The sequence below is a fragment of the Phoxinus phoxinus genome (assembly GCF_949152265.1).
Source record: "Phoxinus phoxinus genome assembly, chromosome: 20".
In the NCBI taxonomy this organism is placed as follows: Eukaryota; Metazoa; Chordata; class Actinopteri; order Cypriniformes; family Leuciscidae; genus Phoxinus; species Phoxinus phoxinus.
In genome coordinates this window covers 25,435,052-25,459,884 of record NC_136895.1, presented here as the reverse complement: position 1 = coordinate 25,459,884, position 24,833 = coordinate 25,435,052, and the positions used below count along the sequence as shown (strand labels likewise).

The window sequence follows — 24,833 nt, the reverse complement described above, 5'->3', positions numbered from 1 at the left end:
TTTAGTTAATGTAAGCAACTAATTTAGACTAGGGATGTCAACGATTAATCGACGATCGATTAATTGTCGATAATACATTTAATCGATACAACTTTTCGATCATCGATTAAGCAGTTCATGCGCGTGCGCTGCTCAATCGCGAAACAAAGTGAGTGCGTTTTGCTTGGGACCATTTTACACCTTCATTATGACTAAGTTTGCGTGTTCATTCACAGCCTTTTGTTTTGTGCAAATGTAAGTTGCTAATTTGTGTTTTTTTTTGTGTATGCCTATCTATATCTGATTTATCTTATATTAGACGCATCCCTTGAATGAACGCTGTTGTGCGCGTGATCAGCTCCAGCGCGCGGCTCAAACGGCACTGCACGACTAATAACGACTATTGGCAGGACTGTCATATTACATAACATTTTAATAAAGAGAACAATATTGTAATAAAAACATTGTGCATTATTTGAGTTTAGTTGCCGTGTCACGTTGCTCCAGGAAGAGCGCGTCCACAACATGATCATTCTGAATGAATGGCACGTAACTTAGTTCAAGTTCACTTGTGCATTCGCGTCATTTTGTGCAGAAATAATTTGTAATATTATGTTTATTTTGAATATATCTGATGAATCTCATATAGGATGCGTTTCTTTGAGTTAAATAACGTGCTAGCAAACTAAGCGCTCCAGTTTAACGTTAGCCTTCATTCAGCGCGTGCAGCTCAAGCAGAAATGCACGACTAATAATAACGATGAATAATTTGGGACTGACATATTGCACAACATGAGAACACTATTGTATTAAATGGTTGTGAATGCATTGGGTTTAGTTGCCGTCTTCAGTGCAGTGTTCAGGGAGAGCTCGTCCACAGTCTCACATTCTGCACGCGTCTGAGGCGGCGACGCGTTGTATAGTAGTCATTATATTTGATAATTAAATAATCAATGACATCGAAACATTCATCCATCGATCATGGGAATTTGTGAAAATTGACATCCCTAAACAACAATAAAACATAAATTGAGCAATATAACATGCATTTTTATTCAGTATAAGCAATATTTAGCTTTTTATGTTAAAGACTATTGATACCGTGAGAAATTTACATTCTCAGGAAAATAGCCGCTTATCAGTTAATCGTTAATCGATCGATAATGTCAATCAAATAACGATTAATGAATTAATCGATAATTTGCATCCCTAATTTAGACGCATGAACTGGGTGCCGGTGCTGTGCTGTTCATGCTCGGACAGATTCGGCTTGAAGTCGTGCATCTTCGGATGCGGAGCCGCGCGCGCTGTTACAAAAAAAGCCGTGCACTGCACACCGCCTCGCGAAATGGGGCCTTGCGCACCCAACGCGCACGACCGCACAAAAATGACGACATTTTTGCCGCACGCACCTTTGCGCTCGTTCGTCCGGACATAAGAGATGCTGTATTTTCAGTTTTATAGCTGATTGTCTTATTTTGTTTACATCTTACTTTACACACTTCAGGGCCGGCTGTCGCTGCTCAGGGGAGAGACTGTATGACACTAGGTGGTACAGCCTGAGACATCCACAATAAAAATATTGCCTTCTGCATTTTTGTTTTGCTTTTCCCTCCATTGTACCGAACTCGTACCGAACCGTGATGTATGAACCGAACCGTGACTTCAGTGTACCATTCCATCCCTACAGTGTATGTGTGTGTAGCTCAGGACTCAGTATTCACCATTGTCCCAATATGTAGGTATGATTTAGACATCAGTGTATGTGTGTGTAGCTCAGGACTCAGTATTCACCATTGTCCCAATATGTAGGTATGATTTAGACATCAGTGTATGTGTGTGTAGCTCAGGACTCAGTATTCACCATTGTCCCAATATGTAGGTATGATTTAGACATCAGTGTATGTGTGTGTAGCTCAGGACTGAGTATTCACCATGGTCCCAATATGTAGGTATGATTTAGACATCAGTGTATGTGTGTGTAGCTCAGGACTGAGTATTCACCATGGTCCCAATATGTAGGTATGATTTAGACATCAGTGTATGTGTGTGTAGCTCAGGACTCAGTATTCACCATGGTCCCAATATGTAGGTATGATTTAGACATCAGTGTATGTGTGTGTAGCTCAGGACTCAGTATTCACCATTGTCCCAATATGTAGGTATGATTTAGAAATCAGTGTATGTGTGTGTAGCTCAGGACTCAGTATTCACCATTGTCCCAATATGTAGGTATGATTTAGACATCAGTGTATGTGTGTGTAGCTCAGGACTGAGTATTCACCATGGTCCCAATATGTAGGTATGATTTAGACATCAGTGTATGTGTGTGTAGCTCAGGACTGAGTATTCACCATGGTCCCAATATGTAGGTATGATTTAGACATCAGTGTATGTGTGTGTAGCTCAGGACTCAGTATTCACCATGGTCCCAATATGTAGGTATGATTTAGACATCAGTGTATGTGTGTGTAGCTCAGGACTCAGTATTCACCATGGTCCCAATATGTAGGTATGATTTAGACATCAGTGTATGTGTGTGTAGCTCAGGACTCAGTATTCACCATTGTCCCGATATGTAGGTATGATTTAGACATCAGTGTATGTGTGTGTAGCTCAGGACTGAGTATTCACCATTGTCCCAATATGTAGGTATGATTTAGACATCAGTGTATGTGTGTGTAGCTCAGGACTCAGTATTCACCATGGTCCCAATATGTAGGTATGATTTAGACATCAGTGTATGTGTGTGTAGCTCAGGACTCAGTATTCACCATGGTCCCAATATGTATTATTTAGACTTCAGTAATTTGGTGGAAAGGGAGTTGTTGCTCAACTTGCTTGCTGTAGGTGCATTACATTTATGGAAACGCAGTATCTTGAGCCCTTTTGAGACATAGCACTCTCAATAACAGTTAATTACTATATAGCATTGGTATGTAACAATATTTTATGGGTCTTTGTTCTCTCTGGCTTTGACTGATTTGCCTTGTATTTTAGGAATTACATTTAATTTTATGTTTTTTTATTTATTATTATGCTCAAAAGTCAGTGTCAAGAGGAAGTGGTCGGAAGAAGAAGTTGGAGCGGTTGAAAAGCACATGATGCATTTCATCCACAGCTGTCGTGTGCCTGGGAAGACGGACTGTGTCTCATGCCTGTTGGCCGAACCTCAGGCACTGAAAAACAGAGACTGGTCTGCTGTTAAGTTTTACATTAACAACAGAATTACTGCTTTAAAAAGAAAACAGAGTCGGTAGGACAGATTTTTCTATATATTTTTTGTTAAATCAATATGAGTTGAAGGCTTTATAAAGCTGTCTTTAATTTTCGCAAGAATTGTTAAAAAAAAAAATTTGTTGGGGGGCGTCAGTTCCGGGACCCCAACTCCATTGCCTAGCACGGAATGTGCTTGTTTGTTTCTGCAATTTGGATGCTGTTTATTAATAAATGGTGCTTGTTGCTACAGCAATAAAACTGATCTTGTGAATTCAGTAGTGGATCTATACTTTATGTAATAGGTTGCCCTTTGCTTCTATGATAAACATCTCATTTTAGTGAGTGTCTGGGGGAGCACGATTACTGCAAAACAAATAGTTGTTTTAGTGGGTGGTTTATTACAGCATGTTTAGAACTAAGAAATGCAGATCAAATGGACAGCTTGCAATGGCCGACTCCCTTGCAAACTCTCTACTTCACAGCAAAAAATAAATGTTTAATCAGTATGATTATCTTGTTCTTAACTCACTCACTTTTCACCATGGTCCCAATATGTAGGTATGATTTAGACATCAGTGTATGTGTGTGTAGCTCAGGACTGAGTATTCACCATGGTCCCAATATGTAGGTATGATTTAGACATCAGTGTATGTGTGTGTAGCTCAGGACTGAGTATTCACCATGGTCCCAATATGTAGGTATGATTTAGACATCAGTGTATGTGTGTTTATATGTCCTGAAAGGTGATGAAATTAATATTTGTCCTCATATGTAGGTATAAAATCAGGTTGTGCAAAAATATGCTTTAAATGAAAACCTCAACAGATGACTGTCATAACAAGACCATCGGCAACCTAAAACTGTTTTCAGCTTGGTCCTAGTAGCTCTAGAAAGGCATGTCCCCATATGTGATGTATTTTTCATACGTACCAGTTTTTCACAAAAACGCGTATGTGTGTGTGTGTGTGTGTGTGTGTGTGTGTGTGTGTGTGCCACTGCCACATTGAGAATGTTGTACAGGATCACCCCTTCATTTGTGTGTATGTATGATATGCATTGTGTTGGATCTATTTATAAAAATAAAATAAAAAAACAGCTCTGTTATAGGCTCGTGTGTGTGTGTGTGTGTGCCACATTGAGAATGTTGTACAGGATCACCCCTTCATTTGTATGTATGTATGATATGCATTGTGTTCGATCTATTTATTTTTATTTGACAAAACAGTTTTTCCCATTCATTCCTATGGTGCCCATTTTTGTCCATGAAAGCGAGAATAAAGGGATAGTTCACTTTGAAATTAAATTTTGGTATGTTTTAGCTTACCTGAAGTGCATCCAAGATGTAGGTGTCTTTTTTTCCGCAGTAGTTTCAATTTTGATATTTTTAGGTTAAACCGTTCTTGTCTGACAGTCATATCATGCAGGTCTATGGTCACTGTCTCAAAGAGCATGCACAGAGTCCAAATTAAAACAATTCCCCATCGTAAGTACACATGATGGCCTAAGACACGAAACGAGCAGTTTGTGTGAGAAAACGAACAGTATTTATATCGTTTTTACCTCTTGTAACACAGCCACGTCCAAGTGATCTGAGGGCGCGTGCACTTCCTTCTGTGTAGTCTCAGCCTCAGACGTCACGCCCACGGAACGTTGGCTAAACGTCTGATGCATATGGTACACTTAACTGGAAACACTTCAGGAATGTCGAAGTCGTCATCTGATTGGTTGAATTTTATCGGATTTCCGGGGGGTGCGAGTGTCGCGTTTATTTTCGGTCCGCCGGGAAACAAAGCGCAGACGTGTGATTGCGGAAGAACAACTGTTGTGTTTACAAGAGTGACAATGAGCATTTATCAAGATCAGCTAAACGTAGGATTCTCACAAGTATGCGAGGTTCACGGCATAGACTCTTTAAGAGATGTCCAGGAGTTTTGTTTGAGGTGGAGACTTGTTGCACGCCGGTCTGTTGTTGTGGGGACATTTCCACGCCCCGAAACGTGACGCTGAACGAAACGAACTGTAATTGGTTGTTTGACATGTCGGTCAAACGGCCTTATGGGCGGTGCTTGGCCAAAGAAAGCTGCTATGAATTCTGAAGGTGTGGCTACGCGAGACTACCTTCTGTGTGACGTGTGCGCAGACTGGTGCATAGATGTATATACACTAGATTTCGCATTAAAGACATTCGTTCCAATGAACTACCGTAGCCAAGGCGACATCTAGTGTATACATCTATGCACCAGTCTGCGCACACGTCACACACCAGGATGCGCTCGCGCCCTCAGATCACTTGGACGTGGCTGTGTTACAAGAGGTAAAAACGGTATAAATACCGTTAATTTTCTCACACAAACCGCTCTTTTCGTGTCTTAGGCCATCAATGTGTACTTACGATGGGGAATTGTTTAATTTGGATGATGGGGAATTGTTTTAATTTGGACTTTGAGACAGTGACCGTAGACCTGCATGATATGACTGTCAGACAAGAACGGTTTGACCTAAAAATATCAAAATTGAAACTACTGCGGGAAAAAACACACCTACATCTTGGATGCCCTTGAGGTAAGCTAAAACATACCAAAATTTAATTTCAAAGTGAACTATCAATTTAAGGAGGTTTTTTTTTTCACCCTCTTAACATTGTAGAATTGAGTCAAAAAAAAATTTGTGTGTTCAGTTGACAAACTTAGGAAAAGTAGCCAAGTTTTGAACCGCTCAGATTAAGGAAAATATTTTTTAAAAATAAATAAAAATTAAGTATTTAAAAAAAAAATATATATATATATATTGACCACATTTGTCCCCAAAACGGTATTAGGGTTAAAGCAACCTGAATCTGGAACAGATTAAGAGAAACTCACTATGACGAGAAAGTGACTAATAATCCATCAGTACGTAATGACGGTTACACTTTATTTAGATAGTCCACTTTAGACATAACTATAAGTAACTTTGCAGCTACATGTCAACTAACTGTCAATGGAGTATTAGTAAACTGTAGGCTATGCTTAATATCTGCTAACTAACACTTTATTTTGTTGGTCCCCTAACAGACATACTGACTTGGCAACTGTAAGTCAACTTATTCTACTAACCCGAACCCTAACCATAAGTTAACCTAACAGTCTATACAGTCTACTAATACTCTGACAATACATCCTGCCTCCTGATGCCTGTTATATTAATAACAAACTCAATTAAACACAGATTACTTTGGTTTATTAGAATTAAATGTATTTCTGCTGTCATTGCTTTTTGAGTGGCGCCATCTGGTGTTCACTATTTAAATCACTCTATAAAATATAAATATGATCATTTTTATTGTTTTTCTCCTTCATGCTGTGTACAAACTAAACACACAAACACTAAATGCCCAGTGTCACACACATCTGTCCACCCAACAGATCAAACCTCATTTCTGTAGAAACATGCAGTCTCTTTCAGTTTGACTCAGATGATGTGCCTTCAGCAAACAGTGTTTACAGTGGTTTTTCAATTCACTAAAATGTAGAATAGCCTAAATATACATTACTAGAGTTGAGCTAAATTTGACCATAAAACGTAGTTCATCCACAATTCGGACAATATGTTACAGTCGGGTAACTGCGCTCTCAGGAGGAAAGCGTTCACTGGGGCGGCGCCCTTTTGAAAGGAGATAATATGTGCCGTTTAGACACTAAGTGAAAAAACACAACAAATTCCGTGTGTGTTTGTGCACACTTGGTGAATAAAGCTCATTCTGATTCTAATATGTACCTTTAAGCGGTGAATAAGGTACACAGGTGTAAAGATACTGATTTTTATTGACTTTTGATACAATTATAAAATAATAATACATTAAGAGCAATTAAAGTCTTAAGAAGGGCCAGATGAACTATAACATTATGCAAATGCGGCGAGTGAGGAGTGTTAAACGGTGGGAGGATTCACACAGCAGTTCTGCTGTCACGTCAGATGCTGAACAACTGCAGAAAATGTCTCGCATGTTAGTTTTCTGGTTGTGCTGCTGGAGTGTGACTGGTAAGTTATAAAGAATATTTTAATAGTTTCATATTATTATTTTTGAGGAAAAACGTGTCTGCTACTGTTCAAATGGGGATATTTTCATCTAAATTGAACTAATACACAACCTTATAGTGCAGACTATCTAGTGATCTAAATCTCATATATTTAAAAAAATGTAGGCTATTTAAAATATTCAGCACAATTAAAACGGTACGTTCAATCATGTATTTATTTTCAATACGTTTTGTAACTTTAAACACTATATATAACTTTAAAACAAATGTTAAAATTAAGTATGTGTTGCACCATAAAGATTAAATCAAGATTTATCTATAACAATGTTGTTATACCCAACTTTACATTTTGAAATAACCAGACTTACATTTGAACCATCATTTTGATTCTGGTTTTACTTTACATTTAAGATATATACTTTAAATTAATCTCCTTAAGAAGCTGTATGACTGCAATGGTTGTTGCTGTTTTTGAGTTCATATATTGGGGTTTATGCATTTATGTTTTTAATGTATTAAAAAGCCTGGAATATTTAGTATGAAAATCCAAAGTATGTGTGTTGGGTTGTGTTGTTTAAAATTGACATTTGTGTTTTCTCTGCTTGACTGACAGTTTCCCTGTAATGGTAGCGGTTTATAAAGACAGTTGACATTTTATATGTTGTGTTTCTCCTGATAGATGTTCTCAACTTTACATCTAAACTTCAGCTGATTTCAGGCTTTGTAAACTATCAGGAGCATTAATCTCTAAAATCTGTTTGTTCTCAGGTGTGTTTGGTGATGCAGTGTCAGTGATGGAGGGAGATTCTGTTACTCTAAACTCTGGTGTCACTGAAATACACGAAGAAGAAGATATACTGTGGGCATTTGGAGCTGAAAACTCTCTAATAGCTAAAATGAAAAAGAAGAAGCAAATCTTCTCCACAAATGATGATGTTCCTGATGGGAGATTCAGAGACAGACTGAAGCTGGACGATCAAACTGGATCTCTGACCATCACACACACCACAACTGAACATGCTGGAGTTTATCGTCTAGAGATAAGTGGAGCGAAACAATCATCAAAAACATTCAGTGTTTCTGTCTATGGTGAGTAGAGATCATTTGTCCAAACGTTCATATATTCTATTTACATATTCAAATGTTAATAATTTTACAGTTTGAGCTGACAGACACATTCAGTGGCCGTTAAAACACTAATCACCCACTCCACACAACATGTATTACACCGATTCACTACAATTCACAACAACTAAAATAGGACAATTGTTGTGTTCATATTACTCTCTATTCTCTCATGTTTTCCAGCTCGTCTGCCTGTTCCTGTCATCAGCAGAGACTCTTCACACTGTTCATCATCATCATCAAATTGTTCACTGGTGTGTTCATCAGTGTTGAATGTGTGTGATGCGACTCTCTCCTGGTACGCAGGAATCAGTGTATTGTCCAGCATCAGTGTGTGTGATCTCAGCATCAGTCTCTCTCTACCTCTGGAGGTGGAATATCAGGATAAAAACACCTACAGCTGTGTGCTGAACAATCCCATCAGCAACCAGACCACACATCTGGACATCCACACACTCTGCCACACATGTGCAGGTACCACAGCACTGATCATATATGTGTGTATTAACTGACCTGATCTCTGTCTTCTGTTGTACATCACACTGATGCGTTCACTTCTTTCTTTATCATTACAGAACCGGACACACAGTCTTCTTCACTCTCTCCAGTGTCTCTGATAGTGTGGATCTCTGCTGGATCTCTGATGATTGCTGGATTTGGGATCTTCTTTATCTGCAGGAAATGTAGAAACTTTTACAAAGAATGCAAGTATTACCTTCTCCTTTTAAACAAGTAATATAACAAATAATAATTTGAATATGCTCTAAATATTTTAGCTAACTGATATCCCTATTTTTTTGCATTTCATTAAAATGATTCTCATAATGTTGTAGTTAACATCCTTTGAAACCAAACTAATGTATAGTTATTGTGTTCGACAATTTCTGTTGATCATACTCATATCAGAATTCATGTCGATTTCTATATAATGACAGAATGTCGCTCTTTACTCGTCTCACTTGCACTCGAAACAGAATCTGTATTTATCAAACAGCATCAACACTGGAAAAACAGAAATGTTTATGTTTAATTCAAAAATAAAAAAAAAGCTGTCTCCATTTTATGAACATACTGTAATCTTACATGTGCAAAGATACAGCTGGTGCTCAAATTAAAATATTTATGAATGATAACTTTTGTTGTTCTTGTTGAGCCTAAAAGCTGAATAAATACAAATAATGTAAAAGACTACTTTAGTCAAACATCCCATTTATGTGTGATGTATGTGTTTCTCTAAATGTAATGATACACTCTTTTGGGAACTTTTAGTGTGTGGAAAAAGTTACAGGTCTAATGCAATTTTTAAAAACTGCTGTATTAACTTAGAAATCCCTAATAATGGCATATATGTTGTGATCTAGGTTTAATCTTGCTGTTTTAATGCATCTATTATTGTTCAAACAGATGAGACTTGTGAAGTAGAGATTATTTACAATGAGGCAACATTCGACAAAAGAAACCCACAGAAATCGGTGAGACAATTTATTGTTAATTTGTTGAGTATTTGTATAATTTCAAGAGTGAATCTAATGTAGATGTTTGTGTTTTTGTCTGTATAATATGGAATCCCATTTCCAACACATTAGACAGAAAAAAAAATCATGCTCTGGTAAATAATAATTATGACAAACAAATTATGATATTTCAAAGTGGAAATTCTGACTTAAAATGTTTAATTATGAAATAATAATTTTGACTTATGTCATAACTTAGAATTTTTAATCTCATAATTTTTACTTTTTATCAGAGCATGATTTTTTTTTTCTTATGTGGCGGAAATGGGCTTTCACAACTTAATGATCTATCACATAAACCTCACTTTGTCACGACGCTGCAAATATCTGGTCTTTGGACAGAATGAGTAATCAAATGAGAAAACAACAAATGATGAACTGAAAAAAGGGCAATGACTGAAAACAAACTCTAAACTGAGCATAACTGTGACATGTGGAGTGGGTGCTGGTGAACAATGTATCTGAGTTCATCATCGGTCCTGAGGAGGACATCACCAGCCCCACTTCTGAGTCAGAGTCCAGCCTGACATCACCTCGTGGGATGGACACGACGTCTGAGCCCACCGCAGATGAAGAGTCAGCGCAAGATGAAACGACTGAGTCTGAATATGAGTCTGACCAGGTGTGTGATCCGGCCATCGTGTGCCACTGTGTGAGTAAGAGTGGAGTACAAGGGGATGAATTGGAGCTTCGCCCACACTCCCGTCACCGAGGGTGAGTCAAGGATCTCTGAGGAATGGATTTGGGAAGAGGGAAGAGGAGCTTAGAATGATTTTCTTCCTGACCTGACCGATCCCGCTAAATTAAGATCTTGTTTCCAGAATCACACATTTTAAATTTCCAGTTAGTAATTGGGGACAACAAATAAACATGGTTGGCAATACAACAATTGTATTTGTTATTTGTCTTATCATGATCCTGTCAATCACCACGGCGGAAAGCCGCGGGAATGCAGACCTCTACCACCAGGGACCATTGAGCTTACACCTCCAGCATGCTCACTCGGACCAGCGGGTCCACCTCGGTCGATCCTCGACCATCCTGCGCCACAGACCTACGAGCCCTCACGGCTCTCAACCCCTCCGGCTCCGCCTCGGCCCTCAGTCACTCCAGCCGTCCGGTATCACGTTGGGGATCGTGTTGCAGCCGAAGCCTTCAGGGTTGCTTGGGTCTGGGAACTGTTGGAACTTCTTGGCCACTCCTTTCCAGGAAGGGGCGTACTGTCACAGTTATGTTCAGTTTGAGTATGTTTGCTGTCTTCATTTCCATGGTTACTCATTTGATAACTCATTCTGTTCAGCTGTTCCCTCATTAGTTCCATTTGTTACTTTCCTGTACTTAAGTCTCCCTCTTGCATTTGAGCTTGTCGGGTCTCGTCTATGGGATGTTTGAAATATGTTTATCTACGTGGTAGCAATTTACCTGCCTTTATTCTTGGCCGCGTTTCCACTGAAATTACCCGGAACAATTTGTTCCAGGAACTTTTTTCCCCCAGACCTGTTGCTGTGTGTGTTTCCACCGCTGTCTAAAGTACCATGAAGATTAGGCAAATTAGTCTGGTGACGTACGACTGCGAGCTACTTTCCAGTTCCCGCTGAATTTCATCCTATGAATTTAAGTTTAATAAAGCCTGAACCTCGTCGTCCACCGGTCATATTTTTTCAACTCCATTGTTGATCCGAATTGAAACAACTGTTACTGCACGCACCGCAACAAATAAAAAAATGGGAGTTGAAATAAAATGCTGCATGGAGTCAACCAATCAAAATGCAGCATGAACTCAACCAATCAGCATGCTCAGCGCCCAAGTCCCACCCTTGAAAGTTCCTGAACTTTGAAAAAGTACTATCTCGCAAGCAGGGACTTTCGGAGGGGGAAATATTTACCCAAATGTAAAATATTTACATTTAGACCCTGGCTCCTGCGGTGGCAACACACATACCCCTTTTCCACCAAGGCAGAGCTGGTGCTGGTTCGGAGCCAGAGCCTAGTTTCAAATCGGTTCTTTATTTTTCGACCACCAAAGCACCAGCTCCGAACCAGTAAAAGATCTTAAGTAGCACCAAAACATTGCTGGGCTAGAGGTAAGAACCGCTTGCGTCAGGGGCTGGGGGCGGGGTTACCGTGACCAACAAGACGAAAAGAAACTTGTGACCGCCATTTTTGAAAATAGCTGCTAATCGAGCTAATAGCTGCTCGATTGTAATCTCCGTCTATGCAAGTTACGGCGAGCTGCACGAACGCGTTTGATTCGCCGTGTTTGGATGCCGATGTAGGTTCACAAAGCCATGAGCATGAATAGTAACGCAAAATCGCCTTTGTTGATGTAAGACTTGTTCGAGATGCATCGGAGCGGCGCGGACCGATCAGAGCTCCGGGAGTGTTTGGAGAGCATACGACTCCTTGTGCTTTTGGATCGCTTTCGCAGTGCTTTGATGTCACGCGGCGATCGGTCTGCGAGAAGCCGAACCATCTCGAACAAGCCTGGTGTGTTTTTGTTTGGCGCTGCCGCGCTAGCGTTGCTGGGCAACATGAGATGTATACACAGTGACATAAGATCTGGCTCTGTTTTGGCTCTCTAGCCTGTGGAAAAGCAAACTGGTTCTTAGAGGACCCGTCAGTAGAACCAACTCCGAACTGGCTCTAGCTCTAGCTCTGAACCAGGACCTGGTTCTTGCTGGTGGAAAAGGGGTAACAGAGTACTAAGTCCCTAGTTCCTGGGGAAAGTTCCTGCGGTGGAAATGTGGCTCTTGTTTGCCTTTTAGAATCTCTATAAAATACTTTTTTATTAATCTTCGTCATCGTGTGCTTAAACACACACACATACACACACATCAGCACCATCAGATGTTTATGAAAGCCTTATTATTTTGAAAAATCACATTTATTCTTATTAGTATATCTTGTGTTTTGCATTTTTTACAGAAAGTTGAAGATGATACTACTACTTGTGTGATTTATGCACAAATCTGAGTACGAGATCATTTTACTAGGAACCTCCTCCTGAACAGTCAATGGTTGAGTTTTGGGATTGTGAGAATCAACATGTTTTATCAGGAAATCACAGCAGACATGCAGCAGGAGGATCGTCCTGAAGGGGGTTAAAATGTGATATTCATAATGGATTAATTAAATGCTCTCCTAAAAACCTCAAAAGTATATACCTTGATTATAATACAGGGACTTTAAACAAATTATGTAAATCCTGTGGCCCATTGTAACATTTTTATGTGTTACTCTAAAAGTCAAAAGTGTAAAAATAGATGCAAACTACTCGTCAAAAGGAGTCAAAGTGAACCCTGGATGTGGTCTCATTTATTCATCTGCGTATATATGTGGTTTGATCTGTTGGGTACATAAACAGCTTCTGCATGGGCATGTGTTTCCAGCTGGAGGTTTGTGTTTGATGGCAGTTTGTGAGTGCGTCTCTGAGGTGTGAATAGCGTGTTTGTGTGAATGCATGTCTGAGGTGTCAGTCTGAGTGAATAGCATTTGTGTGAAAATCAGGTCGTTGCAGGTGTTTTTTCCATTCCTGCTCACACGTAGCCATTGACTTCTGCTCAAGGAATAGTTCAAAATACTGAACTATCAATGGAAACTGGGCATTTATTCGCAAATGTTTTATGTGATATTCGCAACTTTGGATGGAAACATGATGATGTCTGACAAAAAGGTCTCAAATCAAACAATACTACTGTGAGAAATAAAAATATCACATACTTTGTGTGCGTAAACAACATGGTCTTAAATACTCATGCAGTGATCCTGCAGTTAAGATCCTCTTAACTGATCCTCTTGCTAGAGCCAGAAATAACTACTGAAACTAAACTCTCAAAAAAAGTACAAAAGCTGTCACTGGGGTGGTACGCTTTCAAAGATACCCTATTAACCTCCCCAAAAAAAATTTCTGTCATCATTTACTCACCCTCAAGTTGTTTCAAACCTGTATGAATCTCTGTCTTCTGCTGAACACAACAGAAGATATTTTGAAGAATGTTGGTAATCAAACAGTTGATAAACCCCATTGACTTCCCCAGTGATTTTACCCTACTATGGAAGTCAATGGGGCTCATCAACTGTCTCATCGACATTCTTCAAAATATCTTCCTTTGTGTTCAGCAGAAGACAGAGATTCATACAGGTTTGAAACAACTTGAGGGTGAGTAAATGATGACAGAATTTTAATTTTTAAGTGAACTATTCCTTTAAATGAACACGCCGACTTTTTGGGACTTCATACATACCCTTTTCATCTCCGTGCGTGCCGTAACTCTGTCTGACGCACCCACTGCTAGCCTAGCTTAGCACAAAGACTGGAGGTAAACGGCTCCAGCTAGCATACTGCTCCCAATAAGTGACAAAATAAAGGCAACATTTTCCTATTTACATGTTGTGATTTGTATAGTCACAGCGTAGGTCACATGAGACACAGCCATCTTCTAACCGTATACATACTGGGTGGGAACTATATTCTCAGAAGGTGAAGCACTGCTACTTGGGCGGAGTGATTAGAGCAACACTCTGAGCGAACTCTCGTCTCCTCACCTCAGGCTTCTCAGGCGCTGCGAGCAAATCACTCCGCAGAAGTAGCAGTGCTTCGCCTTCTGAGAATATAGTTCCCAGTATGTATACGGTTAGAAGATGGCGGTGTCTCATGTGACCTTGTTATTCGTACACGCTGTGACTATACAAATCACAACATGTAAATAGGAAAATGTTGGCGTTATTTTGTCACTTATTGAGAGCAGTGTGCTAGCTGGAGCCATTTACCGCCAGTCTTTGTGCTAAGCTAAGCTAGCGGTGGGTGCGTCAGTCAGTTACGGCACGCACGGAGATTAAAAGGGTATGTATGGACTTATCAAACTCTGCGGGATACGGTGTATAAACTAAAGTCCCAAAAAGTCAGCGTGTTCCTTTAAGGGTAAATATTAGTAGCCTACCTAAATGGTTGAAAAGACACCGCCCCATTGACCACTTGATCCTTTATTTCTGAGAGTACAATAATTTCAGTAGTTATTTCTAGATCTAGCAACAGTTCTCTCTAAGCAGAACTATTCTTGTCCCTTATAGAGGTCATATCCTGTTTTTTTTTCTACCAGTGTCTGGGTCATTTTAAGAATAAATGTAATGCACGACTTACAATGCTTGATTTGTGTTTGATGATTGTTGTGGAGTGTGTTTTCATCAGTTGTAAATGAGAAACTGCCTTAATGCTGCTAACAATCTTTTTTTTCAGTAGGCCTATATCATAACAGTGGTCCTGTCCATAGGTAAGACATAAAGGTCGACATTTATAGAGTGAGATCAAGATCATAATCAGAGAGAAAATCTCACCTTAAGTTTCCTGGATAGTGGTAAAGTCCAGATGCAATTATGAGGACAGCTCAAGATATCCACTCCTGCTCCAGTTCCAGTTTTGTAACCACCACTGCAGATGATGAATCAGGGAACAAAAGTGTGGGTGAAGGAGTGTTGATCATATTAACAATACAACCCCTTTTTTTATCTATTAGAAAGATAGCCTATTTGATAATATGCCTTATTAGCAAATATGTCGTGACAGTGTTCTGGAGGATGTGAGTAGGCTACCTGTTTAGTGGGTTACTAGGGTGTTCTGAGTGGTTGTTTATTTAAAAGTGCCCACATCGCTGTGCTATTCTCAGTCTCTATGATCTTCTGTCTGATGTCTCGGTTTCCTCCTTCAAAGTGTGTCGAGGGACTTTTCATTCAGGTGAAAATCTTAAGTCTGGTCACTTAAAATAATAGCACGTCTCCTCAACAACACATTATTTTAGGAATCATTATTGTCCGGAGCACAGGACTGAAACTGTTTACTCACTGATAAGTAAGAAAATAAATCCCGCTCAAAGACCCTGGTAATATTAACTTGAATGTCGCTAACGTCACGTGACCATTGCGGCACCCAGGAAGATGTAGCCAATAAAAACATTCGTTTTAATCAAATAAAGAGCATAAAACGTTAGGCTATAAGTTCTTACTTTGAGTTGTTGACAATTAATAACTTCATAGCTGCCATATTCTTCCAAACGTAAATAATATCCTGCATCAACGATGTGTTCCCGTCTGTAAACATCCTCCCTAACTGCATTTCAATCCCAAAGATTCTCAGAAATACAAATGTAACACTTGACCACTAGAGGGATTAATCACATTCCCACCCAGAATAAATGTGGCTTGCTTTGTCAAGCATCATAGGCTACTACTGTTTCTAAAAAGTCTATGAGGTGAATAAATTGTCTGATATTTTATTAATATATAAAGTAGTGTATTCTACAAGCAGTATGCATACTGCGTTAGACCCCCATCTAGTGTCCAAACTAGGAGTTCACTATTCAAAGAATGTTCATTAGATGTTTGTAATGCCATTTATCACTTGAATCTTTCAAGCTGTGCAGGGGTTTGGCAAATGACAGTATTTTGGCTCTAACATGACAAAACATTTACATGACAGAAACAGGCATTATGATACACTTCTAGATGAGCACAAAAAACGACAAATGTAAAAAAAAGGAATAAGGTAATGAGTGTTGCCAAAAGAAAACAAAGAAAATGTTAAGTCGATTTACTGAAGGCAGACAATCTTAGCTAATAAAACATGAAATATTAACATCAAAATAAGTCTGCCTGTTCAAAGTAAAACAAAACCTTGCAATTGGTGGAAAATATCACTATTTCAGACAGGACGACATGACAACTCCCCTGTGATGATAATGAACAAATAATGATATGTAGCCTATTAAAAAAGTTTAATTTGCGTGGAAATGTGCTTAAAGCATCCGGAGAATACAATTTAAAAGACAATATGTGATAACAGCATGGTCAATATTAAAATGATAACATAAATATACCAGTCTATATCAATGTCGGCAGTGGTACCAGCAACAACACTTGGCATTGGTGGTGCAGTCGATTCAGTATCTGCGTCAGACTGACATGAAGAAGAAATTGTCAAATAAAGTAGTTTTGTTTTTTTGCATATTTGACATTACTTGAAAAATGTGGGACCAGAAGTGAAACCACTGAGAACCCAAGTTATCTCATCAGTATGAGGATGTTATCAAACACTCTGTCTCTCAATCAATCAGGAAGAATTTGACACATTTTCTTTTTCATTATGTGCCTGTCAGCATGAGATGAATACATAAACTCTAATCTTAAAAAGTAGCAGATCCAGCTGACTTTTAAAAAGACTTTTACCAATTATTGGTATTGTATGGATCAGTTTAGCATTTTGACTTTTAAAGCCTCAAAACTAATTCAGACAGTGCATTTACATCTGTACCAAAAATGTGTTTTGATCTGTTGGGTGAACCGGTTGCATGAGTATGTGGTATTACTGGAAGTGTGTGTGTGAGCTGTCGGTATGTGTTTCAAGCAAGTTATTCAGTGTGATCATAACCTGTTAAAGAAAACTATGCATTCATTGTGAAAACCAAATGGCAATGCTAAGCATTTCCCACAGATACTACAGTTATTGTTCCTACTATGAAATCATAATTTACTGTGGAATATATTTCAAACAGTGTAAAGTTTCTCAGAAATATTCTAATTTCTATTCTGAGTGTTGTCTGATCCCAGTTTTACTGAAGTAACAATCACTAATAACTGTTGGTAAAAGTTTAGTGCATCAGTGTTAAAATAATTTATAACTCAATGATTCAATAGCTTAGTTATTTCTGGTAACACACACACACACACACACACACACACACATTTTTAGAGACACACAGATTCCAGCCTTCATGAATGAATCATGTTAATAATATGTATCATGAACATTCAAAGATTTTTCAAGTTCCTTTCCTTGTTTCAGTATCCAGGAAATATTCACAGAGTGCAAACAATATTTGTCTTACTAAAACAGTTTCTTAAAAAAAAAAAACTTAGTGTTTTTTAAACATCAACATTCATGTCCAGTTCTTGTTGATGTTTGGATAAAAAATATATTTGAGCATAATATTAGCTTTAATTGACTTTTCTTCAAATATTGACCATGTAATAAACATCATGAGACACATCTATTGAGGGATATTGATTAGCACGAGATGAAAGACAAATCCAAAAATAGGAACAAGAGAACAAGAATGCCGTCAAAAGAAAGAACCAAGAAAAACTGGAGCTGAAGGCTAAACTAGACAAACAGAGTATTAAAGTGAAGGCAATCGTCTTTATCAAACAGTGATCATATTCTATCACTCAAACACAGCAGCAAAATACAATAATGCCATAAGTTTAAAACAACACAGCTGAACACACTTCATTAATAAAAAAGAGACACGAGATGAAAAACAGACAAATTCCACGACAGGTCTTCATCTAAACATGCCAACAGATCAAATGAATCCGCACCTCATAAAACGTCACAGATGTTTGTTCACAACTTCAGGTAAGAAACTTATTTTTGCACATTTCAACGGTGAAGATAAAAATATATGTACTAGATGTATGAAGACTTACTATAATTTAATTGCATTGTTTTATCAAGTACACACACATTTGTGTATACATTTTGATAACGCTCCTCCTGACAAACATCACATCGAGTATTTCTCAGGTTTAACGCCAGAGTAACAAAGTTTAACACAGCAGCCTGTGTCGTATATGCACCAGGTACGGGCAGTGGATATCATAAATACACTCAGTGTTTCACCAACTTATAAATCAATAAATCAATTAATTCAGGTTTGGTAGAGCAGCTGCTGGACATATAAAAACCTGTGCTTTTCATAGTTGGTCGACCAATGTTTTCTGATGAAGGTGAATGAGTAAGGGTTAGTGTTAATGGTTAAACTAAAATATTTTATAACACAAGGATACTTTTCCAGTAACAGCAACAACACAAGTAAAAACACCTGCAGTATCAGCAGTGCACACTGTCCATGTGTTGAGGAGGAAAATATTGGTCATAATGCCAGTCTTGAGGTATTTGAAAAAAAACACAGTCAGTTTATCATTTACATCACAAAAAAAAAGATAAGAAATCTGACTGGTATTGGCACCGACCACTGGAATCGATGAGAGTTTCGTCTGATCCTCCTCTCTCCATCTTTTTCTAAATCTCTTTAGTGTCCATTTAAAGGATTGTTTTACCGTCGGTCTTGTCCTCAATCTGATCCTAATTTGAACCCCCATCCCCATTTTGTTCAACAGTCTCCTGCAAGAAAACACAGATTCTCAAAAGTTTAAAAGAAATGCAGAGGATTAATAAAATTGGAATTGTGTTTTTTCCAGTTGTTTGTACAGAGGTTTTATTTGACTAAATACAGTAATAAAAAAGTGAAGTATTATGATTTCAAATGATTTTTAGCTGGAAAATAACATTATTCAAGAACCGCTATAAAGCTAAAACAATCTGTTACCTTAAATTATACGTTTATTTCTGTTTGAAACAATCTTCATTGTTAAAAGCGCTATATAAATGAAGATGACTTGACTTGACAATATCGCATCTGAAATTCTTAAACCCTTGTATTGCTGTTTTCTAATAAGAAACTTGTTCTCTGAAAGAAGTTGCATTGTTTTTCTATTAATTGTTATGTAGTTTATTAGGGAGTTATTATTGTTTTTGATTGTTTCGACACTGCCTCGCCTGTAAACATGTTTCTGTAGTGTTAATACTGTTATAACATAGGATAAAATAAAGGACAAAAAATAACTATTAACAATGTACATTTATGTTACACCCTTGGTTGCACAAATCGCACGATGCTGAAGAATTACTAGAATAAGTCTTTATTGCTATATTCAAGGAACTGTGTAATTACGCATTCAACAAGCCAAAGCCCCTTTCACACAGCGCTGATTCCGGAAAACTGCCATAGAATTCCCAGAGAATGCATTCTGTGTGAACACAAACACGTCCCAAGATTGATCCCAGGGTCAATCCCAGAATGCCATGTAACATTGCTCGGATCAGTCCCAGGACGTCCCCCGGGGGTTTTAAATGCAGATCAACGTTCACGTTGCACATTAATTTGTAAGAAAAATATTTTGTTCGTCAAGGAATTAAGGAAGGATGAAAAAATCTGGCAATCACGGCACATCCTGATGTCTTTGCAGGATGTGTGTGAACGCATGCACAGATTCCAGAAAATCACTGGCAGTGTGAATGAACCAAAAACAAACGATACCAGGACAAATTATCAGTGTATTTTCAGGAATCTCGGTGTGAAAGGAGCTCAGGTAAAACATTGACGAACTGAAAGAACTGAGGGCTTAAATACACATAGAGAGTAATCAACGTTAAACCAATATCAATAAAATAAATTGATAATAAAATAACAGAACATAACTTTACCAACCCTACGTTTAAAAAAAGAATTGTAATTATCAATAATATAACATTTATTCATATCAGTGTTCTTTTAAAGGATTTTTGCACAGTGATTTGATCTTGTTAAATCAGCTGATATGTAATACTTACACTCTTTGGTACTGGTGCATGATCATTGTGGCTCTTGTGGTGACGATAGTAAATCACACCAGCAACCACAGAAACCAGCAGAACACCAACAACAACTATTCCTGCTACAGCTCCTGAAGACAAACCTGACTCTGGAACAGATACAGAGAAACAGTCATTATTACGAGAGAACGACTGATAATCCATCCAGTACTTACCAATATGTATGACTGATACACCTTTTTACATTTATTTTCAGTTGTATGATATTGATTTAACAAATTAATTCCATCATATGTTGTTTTTAGCAACAGCATGTTAACTGTTAACACTGTTCACAGGAAAATGAATATGATGTATTCGTTTCATGTTAACATTAGTCAACGTGTCCAAATTAGGTCAAAGCTTGCTTTTTTTTTTTTACAGTCCACTGCCCAACATTTATTGGGTTGATTTAAAAATACTGAACTGTTTTTTAAAGGGGTGGTCAAGTATAATTTCACTTTTCTAACTTTAGTTAGTGTGTAATGTTGCTGTTTGATCATAAACAACATCTGCAAAGTTACAACGCTCAAAGTTCAAATCAAAGGAAGATATTAACTTTGAAAGAAAAGGACTACAACAAACGGCTGGTAGAGACTACACAACATTCCTCCCGGGTTAGTGACATCACCAACCCTAAAATGTACATAAGCCCCGCCCCCGGGAACACAGTCCATGTTGAGAAGAGGAAGAGTTGTTGTAGTCGAGTACATTTGTGAGTCAGCTCAAACTTTAGCATCCATCTTTTCACATGCAATAGAAAGTCACTCTGTGTGCATCTCACAGCAGTTCCTATACGAGCGATTTATAGATTATCATATCAGAATATGCTAATTGAAGTTAACTCCACATCAGCAACACATTTATTAACTAACCATTCAGAGACGTCCTGATGCTTCTACATGTTGTCACTTCTTCTTGAGTCTCTCCATCTTTGTCTGACTCCGTTTTAATATTAAAGGCAGAACAGTTTCTGTCATTTTAGTGTGTCTGCATGCTGCAGCTGCTAACACACACGTGAGCTCTTGAAACCCCGCCCTCTGCAGCAGCTCATTTGCATTTAAAGGGCCAGGCACAAAACGGTGCATTTTGCAAATCCTCAAAAAGTGACAACTTTAACATGCTATATAAAAATATATGTGGGGTATTTTGTGCTAAAACTTCACACACACACTCTGGGGACATCGGAGATTTATTTTACATCTTGTGAAAATGGCATTTTACCACCCCTTTAATTCCTCAATGGAAATGCATTGGCAACTGTATTACTGGTATACACTCACCAATGACAGAAACACTGAATCTCTTCACTCCAGTGACGCTGAAGCTGCTGTTGATGATGATGATCTGTAGTTTATAAACTCCAGAGTCTGTGTTTGTGATGTGTGTGATGGTCAGAGATCCAGTCTGATGATCCAGCTTCAGTCTGTCTTTAAATCTCTCATCACTATCTTCACACTGAACATCTGTACAGGTTTTATTTGGATCTCCAGTGATTTCAGCGATGAGAATATCATTAAAATACCACGTCATCACATCACTTGGTTTCCTTATTTCACTAGGATTTAAAGTAAGAGATTCTCCCTCCTGTTTATTCACTTCATATAGTTCAGAAGCAGAAAAACCTGAAACACAAACCAACAAATGCTGGAGGATCTTTTTGGGGAAAACAAACAAAAGAACTGCACATAAATGCGATTGCACAAGCCCCTTCTTAACTATTGATCTTAAAATAACCATTTATGCATGGTTTGTACTTTTCCATATTTTCCATATTTTTATTCTTATTTAAACAGATAATAATCAGCAGATCAGAGATGGCGTGATTAGACGGTGTAACCGGAGCTCAACTGCAACTTCCTTGCTAAAATACTCTTAAAACTAGCTTGCAATTGGAAATGATTTAGTTTGAAATCAAAACGAACTGTTTAATTATATAAACTGCCATTAAATTGCAAGTTTGTGAAGAGATCAACTGTATACTATATGTGAATGAATATGCAGGTAAAGAAAATAACGTAATAATCTTAATATCATTGTAAAAATAAATACATAAACATATTAACAATGTTATTTGAGCACTACAGTTTAGTTTATGTAAACTAAAATAATAAACATTAATGACTCACCATAAACAGTAACATTGAAGATCTTTTCACTGTTCCTGCTGCTGCCGATGATCAGTAGTTTATAAACTCCAGAGTGTGTGTTTCTGGTGTGTGTGATGGTCAGAGATCCAGTCTGATGATCCAGCTTCAGTCTGTCTCTGAATCTCTCAGTACCTTCATTACACTGAACATCTGTACAGATCTTATTGAGATCTCCACTGATATGAGCGATGCGGATGTCATTAAAATACCATTTAATATCTTCTTGTTGGTTTGTTTTAACACCAGTGTATAAAGTGATTGAATTTTCCTCCATCACTGACACACTGTCTGATCCGACACCGAAAACACCTGGAGAAGAAACAATTAAATAAGTCAAACAAAAACATATAGCCTACAAGTGTTGTGATTTCAACAATGCCCCACTTTCCCTATATGCCTACATAGCTACATTTGTTCAATCATACAACCGAGTTTTTTTTTTTCACATCTCATTACGAATATTGACCATAAATCAATTTAATCGGTGACCCGGAATTAGTATAACAAATCACTTACCACGGTCGAGAAAAAACAAGATCATTAAGAACAAATGAATGAAAAGTTTCATTTTCAACACGGAAAAATGATCGCAAATTCCGATCCATATACAGTCTGTTCTTCTGCTTTAATGGACACGGAGTTGTTTAAAGTGAAAGTAAACACTTCGAACTACCTTAAGGACCGCGCGATGACGAGGAAAAGGGGGCGTGGCGTTTTCTAACACGCAGGCTAGGCTTTCCATCGTGTTCTGTTTGTAAAACATCGAATCATTTTATTGAATTAGTACAAATTAGACTAGCCTACTGTCTGGTAAAGAGCTTTGAACACTACATTATATTATTTTAATAAAAAGACTAAGTTTTTTTTAAACAAAATAAAATCTGCAATAATTCCTTCAACTAAATGTGTCATAAGTTTAAGGGTTAGGTTATTTGAACTAACTGTATGAAAAAATAAAATAAAAAGTATATGCAATGTCCACATTAAGATAGCTGCACGTGTAGTGCAGCGACTAAAATATTGTGGTATGTTCATCTGTCATTGATTATTAAATTAATACAACACTGTAAAAAAAAATCTTAATTTTACAGGTAATTGTCTGTATTTTTTACCGTTTTTTTACATAATTTTACCGTTTTGTCATTATACAGTGAATGTCTGTTATTTTACAGATATTTGCTGTAATTTAAAGGTCCACTATTAAATTTACAGGCAATTGCTTGTATTTTGGTTTTACATCAATTTTCTGTATTTTTTAAAGAAATTTTCTGTATTTTTACAGAGTTATGTGTAATTTTACATAAAATATTAAGTAATATTTTACAGATTATTTCTGTGAAATTAGAAAACAAAGAATAGAAGGTGTAGCTGCAGAAATAAGCAATCATTCAACATGTTTTCCTTGAAGATCATTAAGTATGTGGGGGTTAAAGTGAGTTTTAAGTTAAATAGTATTTACAGGCCTATAGCCTACAGTAGGCAGATTACTTATAGTCTTTTAATTGTCTTGCTCATTTTGATTCATCATTTGTATAATTCTCCCCCTAATATCATGTATATTTTATGTATTTTATAAATATTTTTTAAAAAATCTGTGCACATTGCATGGCATTGTGTACGTGTGCGCGCGCGCGCGACGGCGCAGATTCAAATTACCCGCCACTTTTCCGTTGCTTAGTCCCGCCCACAACGGTTAAGCTGGTCTGATCTGTCGTCAAGTTTGGATCTGTGTATCAAGGGCAAGCGAAGCGGGAGATTTGAATTCAGTCTAGCAGCTAACGTTACTCTGAAGTGGATTGTGAGATCAACAGGGTTCAAAGCAATCGTTTTCGTCAAGAGCAGCCGTGAGCAGGAGCGCTGAACACGAGTTATAGTCCGGTTGTCATTCAGTCTGTTCGGATATAACGCGCCTTTTTCATTGAGCCTGGTTCGTCACACCGGACATCATGCCAACCGATCACTGAGGTAAGAGTCTCATCATACTAAGTTACATTTGGACTACAGTATATTTGATATTACATTTTTCAGTTGACAGTTTGTTTACAAGCTAACATTAGCATTCTTAAATGATGTCATAACTGGCGTCGAGGACGGCAAAACACTGAAAATGCAGCATGAGTCTTTCAATTTTCCACATCTGTTTTAAGAAAGATCAGTTGAACCCATATCTCAAAATACCTAAAACAAACTTACGTTAGACTTGTTATTCATATCAAAGTCCGTTCAATTGTATAAAATCTTCGTTATAATGATGAGTCAGTAAATCAATATCTTAAACGGCGTGCATTTTAAAATACTGTCTGGAAGCTGAAAACTCTTCTCTTAAAAATATCCTTGCTTTATTATAGTAAAATTGTTTTTG

The 24,833-nt window shown here is 37.8% G+C and overlaps 2 protein-coding genes across 5 annotated transcripts in view; one reads left to right on the top strand and one right to left on the bottom strand.

Annotated features, from left to right (window-relative positions):
* LOC306987861 (uncharacterized protein) overlaps positions 1 to 3,614 on the top strand; it is a 434,965-nt gene extending 431,351 nt beyond the window's left edge. For all 4 annotated transcript variants that reach the window (XM_079592458.1, XM_079592459.1, XM_079592457.1 and 1 more), the window contains one exon: positions 3,028 to 3,614. In XM_079592458.1, coding sequence (XP_079448584.1) covers positions 3,028 to 3,239 — 212 coding nt within the window. In that variant the 3' untranslated portion in view covers positions 3,240 to 3,614. The remainder of the gene's footprint in view (positions 1 to 3,027) is intronic.
* Positions 3,615 to 17,610: 13,996 nt separating this feature from the next.
* Positions 17,611 to 23,134, bottom strand: LOC306988364 (uncharacterized protein). Its single transcript, XM_079593300.1, has 5 exons — positions 22,988 to 23,134; positions 22,451 to 22,780; positions 21,605 to 21,946; positions 20,301 to 20,431; positions 17,611 to 19,031 (listed from the first exon to the last, which is right to left on the bottom strand). Exons 1-5 carry the CDS (start codon positions 23,037 to 23,039, stop codon positions 18,993 to 18,995), a joined length of 894 nt encoding a protein of 297 aa, XP_079449426.1. The 5' UTR covers positions 23,040 to 23,134; the 3' UTR covers positions 17,611 to 18,992.
* Between the last annotated feature and the right edge of the window lie 1,699 nt (positions 23,135 to 24,833).

Coding starts and splice junctions, on each gene's coding strand:
- LOC306988364 (XM_079593300.1), bottom strand. CDS start 23,039: ATGAAACTTTTCATTCATTTGTTCTTAATGATCTTGTTTTTTCTCGAC. Junction 22,781..22,987: donor CTTGTTTTTTCTCGACCGTG/GTAAGTGATTTG, acceptor TTTCTTCTCCAG/GTGTTTTCGGTGTCGGATCA. Junction 20,432..21,604: donor ATTCAGTGTTTCTGTCATTG/GTGAGTGTATAC, acceptor TATCTGTTCCAG/AGTCAGGTTTGTCTTCAGGA.